The sequence below is a fragment of the Tachypleus tridentatus genome, chromosome 4, assembly GCF_004210375.1.
Source record: "Tachypleus tridentatus isolate NWPU-2018 chromosome 4, ASM421037v1, whole genome shotgun sequence".
NCBI lineage: Eukaryota > Metazoa > Arthropoda > Merostomata > Xiphosura > Limulidae > Tachypleus > Tachypleus tridentatus.
The window spans coordinates 108,135,768-108,154,355 of NC_134828.1; the positions used below are offsets into that span (position 1 = coordinate 108,135,768).

Below are 18,588 nucleotides of genomic sequence, written 5' to 3' on the forward strand. Positions count from 1 at the left end.
ATTATACCACAATTAGACCGAATTTGAAACAGAGGTTTGTTTTATAATGTAGCAAAACAATACGGAATTTAAAACAGAGGTTTGTTTGATATTATACCACAATAACACCGAGTTTAGAACAGAGATTATTGTTTATTATAACACAATAAGACCTAGGATAGAACAGAGGTTTTTTATATTATACCACAGTCAGGTGGGTTTTAGAACAGAGGTTTGTTTGATATTATATTAAAATAAGATCGAATTTAAAAGTGAGGTTTGTTTGGTATAATATTATAACAAGACCGGGTTTATAACAGAAGTTTGTTTTATATTATACCATAATAAGATGGAGCTTAGAACAGAGGTTGTTTTATATTATACCATAATAAGATGGAGCTTAAAACAGAGGTTGTTTGATATTATATCATAATAAGATGGAGCTTAGAACAGAGGTTGTTTTATATTATACCACAATAAGACCGTGTTTAGAACAGAGGTTGTTTTATATTATACCATAATAAGATGGAGCATAGAACAGAGGTTTGTTTTATATTATACCACAGTAAGACCGTGTTTATAACAGAGGTTGTTTTATATTATACTACAATAACACCGAGTATAGAACAGAGGTATTTTGATATTATACAACAGTAAGACCAGATTTAGAACAAAGGTTTGTTTGATATTATATTACAATAAGATCGAATTTAAAAGTGAGGTTTGTTTGATATAATACTATAACAAGACCAGGTTTATAAAAGAAGTTTGTTTGATATTATACCATAATAAGACGGAGTTTAAAACAGAGATTGTTTTATATTATACCACAATAAGACCGAGTTTAGATAAGACGTTTGTTTGATATTATACCACAATAAGATCGAATATAAAACTGAGGTTTGTTTGTTGTAATACCATAATAAGACCGAGTTTAGAGCAAAGGTTTCTTGATATTATACTACAACAATACCGAGTTTAGAACAAAGGTTTGCTTGATATAACATCACAATAATATCGTGGTTGGAAAAGAGTTTTGTTTGATATTACACAATAAGACCGAGAGGTTTTCAGAAATCTTATTTTATTGAGTCTGTACTGATGGCCAATAACGCTTAAAACACTGGTTTCAATATCTGTGGTTAGCATAGCACGTATAGTCCATTGATTTCTTTGTGCTTAACAACAAAGAATATGCCTGGCATGGCCAGGTGGGTTGAGGCGTTTGACTCGTAATCTCTGTGTCGCGGGTTTGAATCCCCGTGACACCAAACATGATCGCCTTTTTAGTCGAGGGGGCGTTATAATGTGACTTTCTATCCTATATTCTTTGGTAAAGGAGTAGCCCAAGAGTAGGGGGGGAGTGGTGATGATTAGCTTCCTTCCCTTTAGTCTTACACTGTTAACTTAGGGGCAGCTAACGCATATAGCCCTCGTGTAGCTTTGCGCAAAAGTATAAAAAACAAACAACCAGCAACAACAATACAAACAGTCAATAATTACCATACACATGGCGCTGACGACGAAATCTCTCGCTCAATATATATCAGAGGTGATCCGACAGGACGAGAATATACGTTATAAAGTTTCGGTTTATACTTAAGAAAATAGTTTATAAGGTATCATATATTACTGAATAAGATATATAGGAAAGTGGTTTGTGAAACATTATGTCAAGATACGCTTGAAAGCAACCTGTTTCATTGCCCTTTTAGTTTGTTTGTTTGTTTTGGAATTTCGCACAAAGCTACTCGAGGGCTATCTATGCTAGCCGTCCCTAATTTAGCAGTGTAAGACTAGAGGGAAGGCAGCTAGTGATCACCACCCACCGCCAACTTTTGGGCTACTCTTTTACCAACGAAAAGTGGGATTGATCGTCACATTATAACGCCCCCACGGCTGGGAGGGCGAGCATGTTATGGCGCGACTCGGGCGCGAACCCGCGACCCTCAGATTACGAGTGCACACCTTAACGCGCTAGGCCATGCCGGGCCGCCCTTTTAGAGTTTTTCAATGTAAACTAGCACTTAGATTATTTTAGATCAAATATCACTGTGTATGATCTAAAGAAGAGCAGTTTGTGAAACATTGCGTCAAGATAACCTTTATATTTCACGTTACGGACAGTGACGTAGCTAGGGTTTACAGCGCCCAGGGATAAAGTCAGTTTTCGCGCCCCCTCGTGACATAATTCCTAATTATGTAACATCAATTTAGCGCCCCACCCCCGATGTTGCGCCAGGGGACAGATGTACCTCCTTGCACCCCCCCCCTAGTTACGCCACTGTTTACGGTTTTCTTTCTGTAAACAAATATTTAGATAATTTTTAATAGTTGTTTCTAGAAATGTCAACATTTCAGGTTTTAAAATGTGATTTAAATATTTCACTTGTGTTAAAATGTATTTTAATGCCTCAGTTTTCCTCGAAGAGTTTAATATCTGAATCGCAATATCTACGTTTCACGAAAACCTTTTAGTGTTTCATTTTGTAAACGTTTAATGAATATTTTCCAAAGCTAGTTAAACGTTTTGGTAGTTTCATTTTGAAGTGAGAACGAATGAATGTGCTGTCATACTTTTCCAGGAAAAATGTGTAGAAATGATGTCAGCGAACACAAAAACTGGAAAATGGAACGATTACGTTTGTGATCAAAAGCAAAGCTACATTTGTCAGAGATATAAAGGTTTGTTTGCCAACAGATGATTTTTAACAAAGTAAAATTCGTCGGATACACAAAACGTTTCAAAACCTGGGTTACTTAATTTTAAAGGTATTTTGAGGTTATATATAGTTATAAATTAAATAAAATTGTTTCATAGGTATACCATTTAAAATAATAGGAAACAAATATTTTAATATTACTATTGATGCTTTGAGAGAATAGAATAAAGGTTAAGAAAATAGGTTAAGGAATTTTGATAAAAGGCTTAGAAAACAAACCGATTTTTACACTTTGTATCTATATTTAATTTTATTATTTTTAAAAAATATTTTAATTAACGTTTCGCCTTTGAGGCTATATTAGGATTAATGTACACAAACTATGAAATTATATTTATATATCTGGAAATTAAACTTGTACACACCTTGGGTATCACAGATTTTAGGTAATAGCTGTCTTAAATAAGTTGACCTACCTGTTGAGTCGGCCCGGCATGGCCAAGCATGTTAAGGCGTGCGACTCGTAATCTGAGGGTCAGGCGTTCGCATCCCCGTCGCACCAAACATGCTCGCCCTTTCAGCCGTGGGGGCGTTATAATGTGACGGTCAGTCCCACTATTCGTTGGTAAAAGAGTAGCCCAAGAGTTGGCGGTGGGTGGTGATGACTAGCTGCCTTCCCTCTAGTCTTACACTGCTAAATTAGGGACGGCTAGCGCAGATAGCCCTTGAGTAGCTTTGCGCGTACTTTACGATGTATCTGTGTGATCTCATTTCAGTCTTGTCTAATTCTCGTGTAGCTTTACGATGTATCTGTGTGATCACATTTCAGTCTTGTTTAATTCTCGTGTAGCTTTACGATGTATCTGTGTGATCACATTTCAGTCTTGTTTAATTCTCGTGTAGCTTTACGATGTATCTGTGTGATCACATTTCAGTCTTGTTTAATTCTCGTGTAGCTTTACGATGTATCTGTGTGATCTCATTTCAGTCTTGTCTAATTCTCGTGTAGCTTTACGATGTATCTGTGTGATCACATTTCAGTCTTGTTTAATTCTCGTGTAGCTTTACGATGTATCTGTGTGATCACATTTCAGTCTTGTCTAATTCTCGTGTAGCTTTACGATGTATCTGTGTGATCACATTTCAGTCTTGTCTAATTCTGGTGTAGCTTTACGATGTATCTGTGTGATCACATTTCAGTCTTGTCTAATTCTGGTGTAGCTTTACGATGTATCTGTGTGATCACATTTCAGTCTTGTCTAATTCTCGTGTAGCTTTACGATGTATCTGTGTGATCACATTTCAGTGTTGTCTAATTCTCGCGTAGCTTTACGATGTATCTGTGTGATCACATTTCAGTCTTGTCTAATTCTCGTGTAGCTTTACGATGTATCTGTGTGATCACATTTCAGTCTTGTCTAATTGTGGTGTAGCTTTACGATGTATCTGTGTGATCACATTTCAGTCTTGTCTAATTCTGGTGTAGCTTTACGATGTATCTGTGTGATCACATTTCAGTCTTGTCTAATTGTGGTGTAGCTTTACGATGTATCTGTGTGATCACATTTCAGTGTTGTCTAATTCTCGCGTAGCTTTACGATGTATCTGTGTGATCACATTTCAGTGTTGTCTAATTCTCGCGTAGCTTTACGATGTATCTGTGTGATCACATTTCAGTGTTGTCTAATTCTCGCGTAGCTTTACGATGTATCTGTGTGATCACATTTCAGTCTTGTTTAATTCTCGTGTAGCTTTACGATGTATCTGTGTGATCACATTTTAGTCTTGTCTAATTGTGGTGTAGCTTTACGATGTATCTGTGTGATCACATTTCAGTGTTGTCTAATTCTCCCGTAGCTTTACGATGTATCTGTGTGATCACATTTCAGTGTTGTCTAATTCTCGCGTAGCTTTACGATGTATCTGTGTGATCACATTTCAGTCTTGTTTAATTCTCGTGTAGCTTTACGATGTATCTGTGTGATCACATTTCAGTCTTGTCTAATTCTGGTGTAGCTTTACGATGTATCTGTGTGATCACATTTCAGTCTTGTCTAATTCTCGTGTAGCTTTACGATGTATCTGTGTGATCACATTTCAGTCTTGTCTAATTCTCGTGTAGCTTTACGATGTATCTGTGTGATCACATTTCAGTCTTGTCTAATTGTGGTGTAGCTTTACGATGTATCTGTGTGATCACATTTCAGTCTTGTCTAATTCTGGTGTAGCTTTACGATGTATCTGTGTGATCACATTTCAGTCTTGTCTAATTCTCGTGTAGCTTTACGATGTATCTGTGTGATCACATTTCAGTCTTGTTTAATTCTGGTGTAGCTTTACGATGTATCTGTGTGATCACATTTCAGTCTTGTCTAATTCTCGTGTAGCTTTACGATGTATCTGTGTGATCACATTTCAGTCTTGTCTAATTCTCGTGTAGCTTTACGATGTATCTGTGTGATCACATTTCAGTCTTGTCTAATTCTCGTGTAGCTTTACGATGTATCTGTGTGATCACATTTCAGTCTTGTCTAATTCTCGTGTAGCTTTACGATGTATCTGTGTGATCACATTTCAGTCTTGTCTAATTCTCGTGTAGCTTTACGATGTATCTGTGTGATCACATTTCAGTCTTGTCTAATTCTCGTGTAGCTTTACGATGTATCTGTGTGATCACATTTCAGTCTTGTCTAATTCTGGTGTAGCTTTACGATGTATCTGTGTGATCACATTTCAGTCTTGTCTAATTCTCGTGTAGCTTTACGATGTATCTGTGTGATCACATTTCAGTCTTGTTTAATTCTGGTGTAGCTTTTACGATGTATCTGTGTGATCACATTTCAGTCTTGTCTAATTCTCGTGTAGCTTTACGATGTATCTGTGTGATCACATTTCAGTCTTGTCTAATTCTGGTGTAGCTTTACGATGTATCTGTGTGATCACATTTCAGTCTTGTCTAATTCTCGTGTAACTTTACGATGTATCTGTGTGATCACATTTCAGTCTTGTCTAATTCTCGTGTAGCTTTACGATGTATCTGTGTGATCACATTTCAGTCTTGTCTAATTCTCGTGTAGCTTTACGATGTATCTGTGTGATCACATTTCAGTCTTGTCTAATTGTGGTGTAGCTTTACGATGTATCTGTGTGATCACATTTCAGTGTTGTCTAATTCTCGCGTAGCTTTACGATGTATCTGTGTGATCACATTTCAGTGTTGTCTAATTCTCGCGTAGCTTTACGATGTATCTGTGTGATCACATTTCAGTCTTGTTTAATTCTCGTGTAGCTTTACGATGTATCTGTGTGATCACATTTTAGTCTTGTCTAATTGTGGTGTAGCTTTACGATGTATCTGTGTGATCACATTTCAGTGTTGTCTAATTCTCCCGTAGCTTTACGATGTATCTGTGTGATCACATTTCAGTGTTGTCTAATTCTCGCGTAGCTTTACGATGTATCTGTGTGATCACATTTCAGTCTTGTTTAATTCTCGTGTAGCTTTACGATGTATCTGTGTGATCACATTTCAGTCTTGTCTAATTCTGGTGTAGCTTTACGATGTATCTGTGTGATCACATTTCAGTCTTGTCTAATTCTCGTGTAGCTTTACGATGTATCTGTGTGATCACATTTCAGTCTTGTCTAATTCTCGTGTAGCTTTTACGATGTATCTGTGTGATCACATTTCAGTCTTGTCTAATTGTGGTGTAGCTTTACGATGTATCTGTGTGATCACATTTCAGTCTTGTCTAATTCTGGTGTAGCTTTACGATGTATCTGTGTGATCACATTTCAGTCTTGTCTAATTCTCGTGTAGCTTTTACGATGTATCTGTGTGATCACATTTCAGTCTTGTTTAATTCTGGTGTAGCTTTTACGATGTATCTGTGTGATCACATTTCAGTCTTGTCTAATTCTCGTGTAGCTTTACGATGTATCTGTGTGATCACATTTCAGTCTTGTCTAATTCTCGTGTAGCTTTACGATGTATCTGTGTGATCACATTTCAGTCTTGTCTAATTCTCGTGTAGCTTTACGATGTATCTGTGTGATCACATTTCAGTCTTGTCTAATTCTCGTGTAGCTTTACGATGTATCTGTGTGATCACATTTCAGTCTTGTCTAATTCTCGTGTAGCTTTACGATGTATCTGTGTGATCACATTTCAGTCTTGTCTAATTCTCGTGTAGCTTTACGATGTATCTGTGTGATCACATTTCAGTCTTGTCTAATTCTCGTGTAGCTTTACGATGTATCTGTGTGATCACATTTCAGTCTTGTCTAATTCTGGTGTAGCTTTACGATGTATCTGTGTGATCACATTTCAGTCTTGTCTAATTCTCGTGTAGCTTTACGATGTATCTGTGTGATCACATTTCAGTCTTGTTTAATTCTGGTGTAGCTTTACGATGTATCTGTGTGATCACATTTCAGTCTTGTCTAATTCTCGTGTAGCTTTACGATGTATCTGTGTGATCACATTTCAGTCTTGTCTAATTCTGGTGTAGCTTTACGATGTATCTGTGTGATCACATTTCAGTCTTGTCTAATTCTCGTGTAACTTTACGATGTATCTGTGTGATCACATTTCAGTCTTGTCTAATTCTCGTGTAGCTTTACGATGTATCTGTGTGATCACATTTCAGTCTTGTCTAATTCTCGTGTAGCTTTACGATGTATCTGTGTGATCACATTATGAAGAGGTTTTATAGAGAAACAGAAGTATGTTGTGACAACATTTTGAGAAATGTAGAGTGTTTAAACCGTTGTAGTCTCACGTAACAAAAGGTTTAGACCATTCTAGTCTCACGTAACAAAAGGTTTAGACCATTCTAGTCTCACGTAACAAAAGGTTTAAACCGTTGTAGTCTCACTTAACATAAGGTTTAGACAGTCGTATTATCACGTAACAAACTGTTATGGCCAGGTGGGTTAAGGCGTTTGACTTATAATCTGAGGGTCGCGGGTTCGAATCCCGATCGCACTAAACATGCTCGCCATTTCAACCGTGGGGTCGATATAATGTGACGGTCAATCCCACCATTTTTTAATAAAAGAGTAGCCCAAGAGTTGGCGGTAGGTGATGAAGACTAGCTGCCTTCTCTCTAGTCTTACACTGCTAAATTAGGGACAGCTAGCGCAGATAACCCTCGTGTAGCTTTGTGCGAAATTCAAAGACAAATAAACAAACAAATTGTTAAGACCATCGCAGTCTCACGTAACAAAATGTTTAGACCAACGTATTTCCCCTGAATTTATTTTGAAAAAGTTAAGAAAAAAAAGACCATTTATTATTATTCATGAAAATTGAATGTTTTATGACACGTTTATTTAATATAACTTAATTATAACTCTTTCAAATAAAAAAATCACTTGAAAGACATTTCAGTACATGAATCTTGATATCAAATTCCAGATCCACAAATCACCTCTCCTCCACCTTCTGAAACGGACTGCTCCTCGCGAGGTTTGGACTACGTCGAATATCACAATTCTTGTTACAAACTTATCCAGGAAAAAAAGAAATCTTGGCAGGATGCTGAAAATGAGTGTGCAAAAGAAAGTGGCCACCTGGTGTCAGTTACAAATCCATACGAAGAAGCTTTTCTCCACTCAATGCTCATGTCGACGAACGATACAGTTTGGAATGGATTGTATTCTCCGGAAGTACGTTGTATATGTTTATAGGTGCCCTAGTTTTCTTTAACTTTAAGATTATCCAGTGCCGTTTTCATCTTTATCATTCAGACTTCCTTTGAGAATAACAGTTTTCAAAATGAATCTACTTATTTCTCCACTTCTGACTTTCAGGATGAGGAACGTTTCCGATGGATCGACACGTGGCCTGTCTATTATACCAACTGGGGTCCAAGACAGCCAGAGAATCCCTCTACCAATGTTACCAGCTGCGTGGCTTTTGACAAAAATAAACAGTGGAAAGTTCTTCCATGTGAACTAAAAAATATTTTCATCTGTAAAGTTACAGACTGTAAGTAAACTGATAAACCATAGTGCCTGAGTTCGTTTTCTTATCGCAAAATCACATCGGGTTGTGTTCACCGAGGGGAATCGAACCGCAGTACCAACGGGGTACAAACCATAGTTTTATAATAAATGTTCGATAAAGTTACAGATGATAAATACATGGATAAAATAAACCATACTTTAGTAGAAAATGTGGGTATTTTCTTACAGCAAAGTCACATCGGGCTATCTGGTGTGTCGCCGAGGGGAACTGAACCTCTAATTTTAGCGCTGTAAATCCGAAGACTTACCCCTGCAATAAATGAACCTAAATCTGAGATTTAAGAACCAATATTTGATAACTATATTTTTTTCTTCAAAGAATACTTCTTATTTAAAATATTTAAAACATCTGAACCTTAATGAAATTAAAACGTTATTTCTCACTATTTGAACATCATTGTGACATATATAAGAATATGTTTTCCTGTACTGTTTCTAAGATAAAACATAGACTAATAACATTATCGCATCTGAGGACTGTATAAGTGTGTTAAGAAATAACAAAGCACTATACTGTCATCTGTACCATAGTTGGTGTGTTTGAACTGTAGAAGGCCCGGCATGGCCAGGTGGGTTAAGGCATTCGACTCGTAATCTGAGGGTCGCGGGTTCGAATCACCATCGCACCAAACATGCTTGCACTTTCAGCCGTCGAGGCGTTATAACGTTACGGTCAATACCACTATTCGTTGGTAAAAGAGCAGCCCAAGAGTTGTCGGTGGGTGGTGATGACTAGCTGCTTCCCCTCTAGTCTTACACTGCAAAGTTAGGAACGGCTAATGCAGATAGCCCTCGTGTAGCTTTGCGCGAAATTAAACAAACAAATAAATTGTAGAAAGCGAAAACTATGTATTGAAATCTTCTATATTGAAAATAAATATCTCGGGGAATTTTTATGACATTAAAAAGTATTGATCCAACGGCTTGTTCTACTTCAGTGATACCTCCAGTAATCGATATTCCTGGTAATGGTGGAACTTGTCCTGATCATTTGAGTTCTTGGGTGAACGTCCAGGGTTCGTATTGTTTCTATATCGAACAAACATCCAACGGGAAGTCATGGAGTGACGCATCCTTATTCTGCCGAAGGAAAGGTCTGTTTAACAACAATAAATAAATGAAGACATATCAATCGAAGTAAATGTAATTAGCTTATTTTTGTATAAGAGTTAAATTATTTTTTTCTCACGCTATTATTATAGACAAAACACAGAAGGATAATTTAACATTCCCTTTGTGTTTATTTATAAAGAAATTATTGTGTAAATATAAACTAGCTTGTTGGTATCCACAGTTAACCGATGAAATAAACTGTACTAATTGATTATGGAAAAACAAACAACAGATGTATCGTTTAGTTTAGTTTTGAATTTGTTAAACGACAAAGTGTATTTCGTTACAGCCTAGTTTTTAGTACTGGTGCCATCACTAGCCAGTTCACAATAAAAGCTGAAAATGTAATAAATGAAGACTTATTGTTCACTTCATTGTTTCGTATTACTTGTTGATTTTTCCGAGTTATGTTTGTAGTTATCTAATCCTGGACAACTCTAGCTACGAATCTCCAGTTGTAAATCCATGTAGAAAAATACGTCTCGAAATCTACTTTAGAAAACTAGGTAACTAAAATGTCGGAGAAGTTAGAAACGACAGGACTGATTATGTCAATGTTTATATGGAAGTTTAGATCTCATGACAAGTGTGACGATACTATTGTTTATATGGAAGTTTAGATCTCATGACAAGTGTGACGATACTATTGTTTATATGGAAGTTTAGATATTACGACAAGTGTGACGATACTATTGTTTATATGGAAGTTTAGATCTCATGACAAGTGTGACGATACTATTGTTTATATGGAAGTTTCGATATTACGACAAGTGTGACGATACTATTGTTTATATGGAAGTTTAGATCTCATGACAAGTGTGACGATACTATTGTTTATATGGAAGTTTAGATATTACGACAAGTGTGACGATACTATTGTTTATATGGAAGTTTAGATCTCATGACAAGTGTGACGATACTATTGTTTATATGGAAGTTTAGATCTCATGACAAGTGTGACGATACTATTGTTTATATGGAAGTTTAGATATTACGACAAGTGTAATGGTACTTTTGTTTAGGTTTACATTTAGATCTTGTGACAAATGTAATAGTGTCATTGTTTATGTTGAAGTTTAAATCTCGTGACAAGTGTGATGGTAATATTGTGTATGTTAGACCGTAGATAGTATGGCAGGTGTAGTGGTAATATTGTGTATGTTAGACCGTAGATAGTATGGCAGGTGTAGTGGTAATATTGTGTATGTTAGACAGTAGATAGTATGGCAGGTGTAGTGGTAATATTGTGTATGTTAGACAGTAGATAGTATGGCAGGTGTAGTGGTAATATTGTGTATGTTGAAGGGTACATCTTATGACAGGTGTGTTGATACTATTGTCTACGTTACAACTTCGATTACAAATAGTACATTAATATTGTAGTATTTACTTCACTTTTAAACATGAACACTGTAGTATTTATTAAATTGTTAGACACGAATACTGTAATATTTAATTTACTTTTAAACATGGATATTGTTGTATTTAATTTACTTTCAAACATGAATATTGTACTTACTTCAATGTTAAAGATGAATATTGTTGTATTTAGTTTACTTTCAAACATGAATATTGTACTTACTTCAATGTTAAAGATGAATATTGTTGTATTTAATTTACTTTCAAACATGAATATTGTACTTACTTCAATGTTAAAGATGAATATTGTTGTATTTAGTTTACTTTCAAACATGAATATTGTACTTACTTCAATGTTAAAGATGAATATTGTTGTATTTACAGGAGCAATGTTAGCAAAGTTTCACTCTCTTCATGATATCCAGTTGTTAGAACCATACTTCAAAAGCAGCGGTTCCAACATGTGGATTGGTTTGATTGAGAAACATGATGGTTAGTTTTTAAGAAGACAGGAGATTATCCACATTGTTATTATTCACACCCATTTTAGAACATTCCTTGCGGTTTTATTTATTTCCAGCCTGTAATAGCGCTGATCTGACAATGTTACTATACATAAATTTGAACCAGTTATTTATAACATAAAGAGTTATACATTCTGGTTGAAATGTTCAAGTTATAGTTTCATTATGGTAGCTGAATTACTCACATAATAATAATATTTCAATCATAACATAGAGTCAACTCAGCAGCCTAGTTACATAGCAGTAACGTTTCAACAATAAGATAGAGTCAATTCAGTAGCCTAGTTACATAGCAGTAACATTCCAACAATAAGATAGAGTCAACTCAGTACCCTTGTTACATAGCAGTAACATTCAAACAATAAGATAGAGTCAACTCAGTACCCTAGTTACATAGCAGTAACATTCAAACAATAAGATAGAGTCAATTCAGTAGCCTAGTTACATAGCAGTAACATTCCAACAATAAGATAGAGTCAACTCAGTACCCTTGTTACATAGCAGTAACATTCAAACAATAAGATAGAGTCAACTCAGTACCCTAGTTACATAGCAGTAACATTCCAACAATAAGATAGAGTCAACTCAGTAGCCTAGTTACATAGCAGTAACATTCCAACAATAAGATAGAGTCAACTCAGTACCCTTGTTACATAGCAGTAACATTCAAACAATAAGATAGAGTCAACTCAGTACCCTAGTTACATAGCAGTAACATTCCAACAATAAGATAGAGTCAACTCAGTAGCCTAGTTACATAGCAGTAACATTCCAACAACAAGATAGAGTCAACTCAGTAGCCTAGTTATATAGCAGTAACATTCCAGCAACAAGATAGAGTCAACTCAGTAGCGTAGTTACATAGCAGTAACATTCCAACAATAAGATAGAGTCAACTCAGTAGCCTAGTTGCATAGCAGTAACATTCCCACAATAAGCTAGAATCATCTGAGTACCCTAGATACATAGTAATGAGATTTCAACAATAACAAAGAGCCAGCTCAGTAGCCTAGTTAAATAGCAGTAACATTTCAACAATAAGCTAGAATCATCTGAGGACCCTAGATACATAGTAATGAGATTTCAACAATTACAAAGAACCAGCTCAGTAGCCTAGTTAAATAGCAGTAGCATTTCAACAATAAGCTAGAATCATCTGAGTACCCTAGATACATAGTAATGAGATTTCAACAATAAGCTAGAATCATCTGAGTACCCTAGATACATAGTAATGAGATTTCAACAATAACAGAGAGCCAGCTCTGTAGCCTAGTTAAATAGCAGTAGCATTTCAACAATAAGCTAGAATCATCTGAGTACCCTAGATACATAGTAATGAGATTTCAACAATAACAAAGAGCCAGCTCAGTAGCCTAGTTAAATAGCAGTAACATTTCAACAATAAGCTAGAATCATCTGAGTACCCTAGATACATAGTAATGAGATTTCAACAATAACAAAGAACCAGCTCAGTAGCCTAGTTAAATAGCAGTAGCATTTCAACAATAAGCTAGAATCATCTGAGTACCCTAGATACATAGTAATGAGATTTCAACAATAACAAAGAACCAGCTCAGTAGCCTAGTTAAATAGCAGTAGCATTTCAACAATAAGCTAGAATCATCTGAGTACCCTAGATACATAGTAATGAGATTTCAACAATAACAAAGAGCCAGCTCAGTAGCCTAGTTAAATAGCAGTAGCATTTCAACAATAAGCTAGAATCATCTGAGTACCCTAGATACATAGTAATGAGATTTCAACAATAACAAAGAACCAGCTCAGTAGCCTAGTTAAATAGCAGTAGCATTTCAACAATAAGCTAGAATCATCTGAGTACCCTAGATACATAGTAATGAGATTTCAGCAATAACAAAGAACCAGCTCAGTAGCCTAGTTAAATAGCAGTAGCATTTCAACAATAAGCTAGAATCATTTGAGTACCCTAGATACATAGTAATCAGATTTCAACAATAACAAAGAGCCAGCTCTGTAGCCTAGTTAAATAGCAGTAACATTTCAACAATAAGGTAGAATCATTTGAGTACCCTAGATACATAGTAATCAGATTTGAACAATAACAAAGAGCCAGCTCAGTAGCCTAGTTAAATTGCAGTGACATTTCAACAATAAGCTAGAATCATCTGAGTACCCTAGATACATAGTAATCAGATTTCAACAATAACAAAGAGCCAGCTCAGTAGCCTAGTTAAATAGCAGTAACATTTCAACAATAAGCTAGAATCATCTGAGTACCCTAGATACATAGTAATCAGATTTCAACAATAACAAAGAGCCACCTCAGTAGCCTAGTTAAATAGCAGTAACATTTCAATAATAAGATAGGGTTAATTCTGCAGCTCAGGTACATAGCAGTAACATTTCAACAACAAAATAGGGTGAATTCAGTGGCCTAGGTACATAATAATAATGCCTCAACAATAAGATAAAATCAACTCAGTAGCCAAGTTACAGAATACTTTTGAAGAATAAAATGGAGTCAGATTCGTACCCTCGTTACATGGCAATAACATTTTAAGAATAATACAGAGTCAACGGAGTTGTCTAGATACATAATATTAATGCTTCAACAATAAGATAGAGTCCACTCAGTAGCTTAGATAAATAGTAAAAACATTTCAACAATAAGATAGAGTCAACTCAGTAGGCTAGTTAAATAAAAGTAATATTTCAACAATAAGAAAGAGTTAACTAAGTAGCATAGATAAATAATAATAATATTTCAACAATAAGAGAGAGTCAACTCAGTAACCTAGATACATAGTAATAACATTTCACTAATGATGTAGTGTAAGTCAAATCACAGAGTCGTTTAATCAGCATGGAGTTTAAGACAATAGTAAGAATTGTTGACTTGTTTCTTGCTATTTCAATACATTTTATTTTCATTCCTCTAAAACAATTTTCCGCACAGGTGGTTATGAGTGGGAAGACGGCTCTAGTGTAGACTTTACCAACTGGGCTAAAGGTCAACCCTCGAACCCAGACACACAGTTGTGTGTAGAAATGTACCGACACAACTCGAAGTGGAACGACGAGAATTGTTATTCTAAAAGAAGTTATATTTGCCAGGTCCAAAAAGGTAAGAAACTGTTATTTTAATATCAGAAAAATCAGGAAAAATGTAAACTGTTCAGTAAAGTCATGAAGAACAAGAAATTATAGAGTAAGAGTGTAAATATGAAGGGACCACTGAGTGATAGTGTAAGGATGAAGAGACTACTTAGTGATAATGTAAATATGAAGGTACTATTTAGTGACAGTGGAGAGATGAAGGGACTACTTAGTGATAATGTAAATATGAAGGGACTACTCAGTGACAGTGTAAAGATGAAGGTACTACTTAGTGACAGTGTAAGGATGAAGGAACTACTGAGTGACAATGTAAAAATGAAGGGACTACTGACAAGTGACAGTATAAGTGTAAGGATGAAGAGACTACTTAGTGATAATGTAAATATGAAGGTACTATTTAGTGACAGTGTAAAGATGAAGGGACTACTTAGTCACAGTGTAAACATGAAGGAACTACGTAGTGACAATGTAAAGATGAAGGACAATGTAAAGATGAAGGGACTACTTAGTGACAATGTAAAAATGAAGGTACTTCTTAGTGACAGTGTAAGGATGAAGGAACTACTGAGTGACAATGTAAAAATGAAGGGACTACTCAGTGACAGTGTAAAGATGAAGGGACTACTGAGTGATAATGTAAAAATGAAGGTACTATTTAGTGACAGTGTAAAGATGAAGGGACTACTTAGTCACAGTGTAAACATGAAGGTACTATTGAGTGATAATGTAAAGATGAAGGTACTACTTAGTGACACTGTAAGGATGAAGGAACTACTGAGTGACGATGTAAAAATGAAGGGACTACTCAGTGACAGTGTAAAGATGAAGGGACTATTTAGTGACAGTGTAAAGATGAAGGGACTACTTAGTCACAGTGTAAACATGAGGAACTACGTAGTGATAATGTAAAAATGAAGGTACTACTTAGTGACAATGTAAAGATGAAGGGACTACTCAGTGACAATGTAAAGATGAAGGGACTACTTAGTCACAGTGTAAACATGAAGGTACTATTGAGTGATAATGTAAAGATGAAGGTACTACTTAGTGACACTGTAAGGATGAAGGAACTACTGAGTGACGATGTAAAAATGAAGGACTACTCAGTGACAGTGTAAAGATGAAGGGACTATTTAGTGACAGTGTAAAGATGAAGGGACTACTTAGTCACAGTGTAAACATGAGGAACTACGTAGTGATAATGTAAAAATGAAGGTACTACTTAGTGACAATGTAAAGATGAAGGGACTACTCAGTGACAATGTAAAGATGAAGGGACTACTTGGTGACAATGTAAAGATGAAGGGACTACTTAGTGACAATGTAAAAATGAAGGTACTTCTTAGTGACAGTGTAAGGATGAAGGGACTAGGTAGTGACAATGTAAGGATGAAGGGACTACTGAGTGACAATATAAAGATGAATGTTATATTTAGTGACAGTGTACGGATGAAGGGACTATTGAGTGACAATGTAAAAATGAAGGTACTATTTAGTGACAGTGTAAGGATGAAGGGACTACTTAATGACAAGGTAAAGATGAAGGTACTACTGAGTGACAATGTGAAAATGAAGGTTATATTTAGTGACAGTGTACGGATGAAGGGACTACTGAGTGACATCGTAAAAATGAAGGGACTACTGAGTGACAATGTAAAGATGAAGAGACCGCTTATTGACAGTGTAAGGATGAAGGGATTACTGAGTGACAATGTAAAGATGATGGCACTATTTAGTGAGAGTGTAAAGATGAAGGTACTACTTAGTGACAGTGTAAACACGAAGGTTATATTTAGTGACAGTGTACGGATGAAGGGACTACTGAGTGACAATGTAAAAATGAAGGGATTACTGAGTGACAATGTAAAGATGAAGGGACTACTGAGTGACATCGTAAAAATGAAGGGACTACTGAGTGACAATGTAAAGATGAAGAGACCGCTTATTGACAGTGTAAGTATGAAGGGATTACTTACTGACAATGTAAAGATGAAGGTACTACTTAATGACAGTGTAAACATGAAGGTACTACTGGGTGAAAATGTAAATATGATGGTACTATTTTGTGAGAGTGTAAGTATGAAGGGATTACTTACTGACAATGTAAAGATGAAGGTACTACTTAATGACAGTGTAAACATGAAGGTACTACTGGGTGACAATGTAAATATGATGGTACTATTTTGTGAGAGTGTAAGGATGAAGGGACTACTTAGTGACAGTGCAAGGGTGATGAAATTGTTGAGTAACAGTGTGAAGATGGAAAATTATTGAGGAATCTTCGATTATGTTCATAACTCACTTCTATTGTACTTCCTGTTTCAAAATTAACTGAAATAAGATTCGGAAGGTGAATGGGAGGTTTTTCTCCCATCCTCTTTTCATCTTTCTCTTCAGCGGCTCGGGAGTTGTTGATGTACAGAACAATGCCAATAGTCTTGGTGAGAGCTTTTCTTGTGAATCCAGTACTTCTAGCCTTCTTGATCACCACAAGTCTTGGAAGAGTGATTACCTTTTTCCTGCATCCAGTACTTCAGTTTCTCTTCTAGCCTTCTTGATCACCACAAGTCTTGGAAGAGTGATTACCTTTTTCCTGCATCCAGTACTTCTAGCCTTCTTGATCACCACAAGTCTTGGAAGAGTGATTACCTTTTTCCTTTTGGACTTATCATCTCTACAACTATAATCACCCCTTTACACCAACTATAATCACCCCTTTACACTGGTGGGATTCAAACTTGCTCTTCATGAATCTGGGAGTACAACAGGCAGACTTGTTTAATATAAGATACTGCACCATATCGCTCCTGCCATTCTTTTGATTGTTTTTAACTGGATCTGGCAGGGGAATGTTTTTTGAGGTTTGCCACTAGAGGATTGTTCTCCCTTTTATCAGCCAGAGAAGGATTTTAAGATTTCTTTCAATTATCGTTCCATTGCTTTGTCTAGCTTTTTCTGTAACGTTTTAGAGAGGATGGTTAAAACTCATTTCGTTTATGGAGTCAAACAACCTCCTCTCTCCCTTCCAGTATGGGCTCCATTAACAACACCCCACCATGAACCGCATAATTTGTCTTGAAACAAGGAAGCCTTTCTCAAGAGGGAACTATTGTTTCCGTGATTTTGAACTTGAGTAGGCTTATGACATTATGTGCAGGTACGACATTTTGTAGGATCTCCACTTCTGTGGATTGCATGGTCATTTGCCTATTATTATTTGGAAATTTTAACTGAACAAGCAATTAGAAGTTCATGTGGTTTTGACACTTTTACATTCTTTCCCACGGAACTTGGAATCCCTCGGGGCTGTGTCTCCAGTGTCACACTTTTCAGTATCATGATTAATACTGCACTACATACTACTTTACGTTGATGACTTTCACATCTTGTGTCAGTCATCAAACATGAATATTATTGAATGGCAGCTTCAGACTGCCTTCAATCATTTGTTGAAGTGGACCACAGCAAACTGTTTTACATTTTCTATCTGAGACTTTTCTTTTAGTCATCTGAGGAAGGCAGATATTTCCAGTTGGAAGTACTATCTTTTATTTTCCAAACATCTTTTGAACTATTATTATATTTCCGTATATAAGGATGCTTCGATCAAATGACTCAGTAGATCCTGCTATGGTTTTTGTTGTTTGCCTACAGGATCACCTCTACAGTTTTTGTGTTCACTGACAAGTTTTATGCCATTTCGTTTGCCCTGGATCACATATAAACTACACAATATACCAATTGTCTATTTATCCCGACTCTCTTAGCTCTTTATTGGCCCTGGAATCACTTCAAGTTAGTTCTTACCGTGTTCACTTCGATTT

The 18,588-nt window shown here is 36.0% G+C and overlaps 1 protein-coding gene across 1 annotated transcript in view; it reads left to right on the top strand.

The window, feature by feature from the left end:
• LOC143249863 (macrophage mannose receptor 1-like) overlaps positions 1-18,588 on the top strand; it is a 118,814-nt gene that overhangs the window by 24,110 nt on the left and 76,116 nt on the right. The window contains exons 7-12 of the mRNA XM_076500424.1: positions 2,565-2,664; positions 8,062-8,312; positions 8,457-8,634; positions 9,611-9,766; positions 11,529-11,636; positions 14,604-14,771. Of these exons, the coding sequence (XP_076356539.1) occupies positions 2,565-2,664; positions 8,062-8,312; positions 8,457-8,634; positions 9,611-9,766; positions 11,529-11,636; positions 14,604-14,771 (961 nt within the window). The remainder of the gene's footprint in view (positions 1-2,564; positions 2,665-8,061; positions 8,313-8,456; positions 8,635-9,610; positions 9,767-11,528; positions 11,637-14,603; positions 14,772-18,588) is intronic.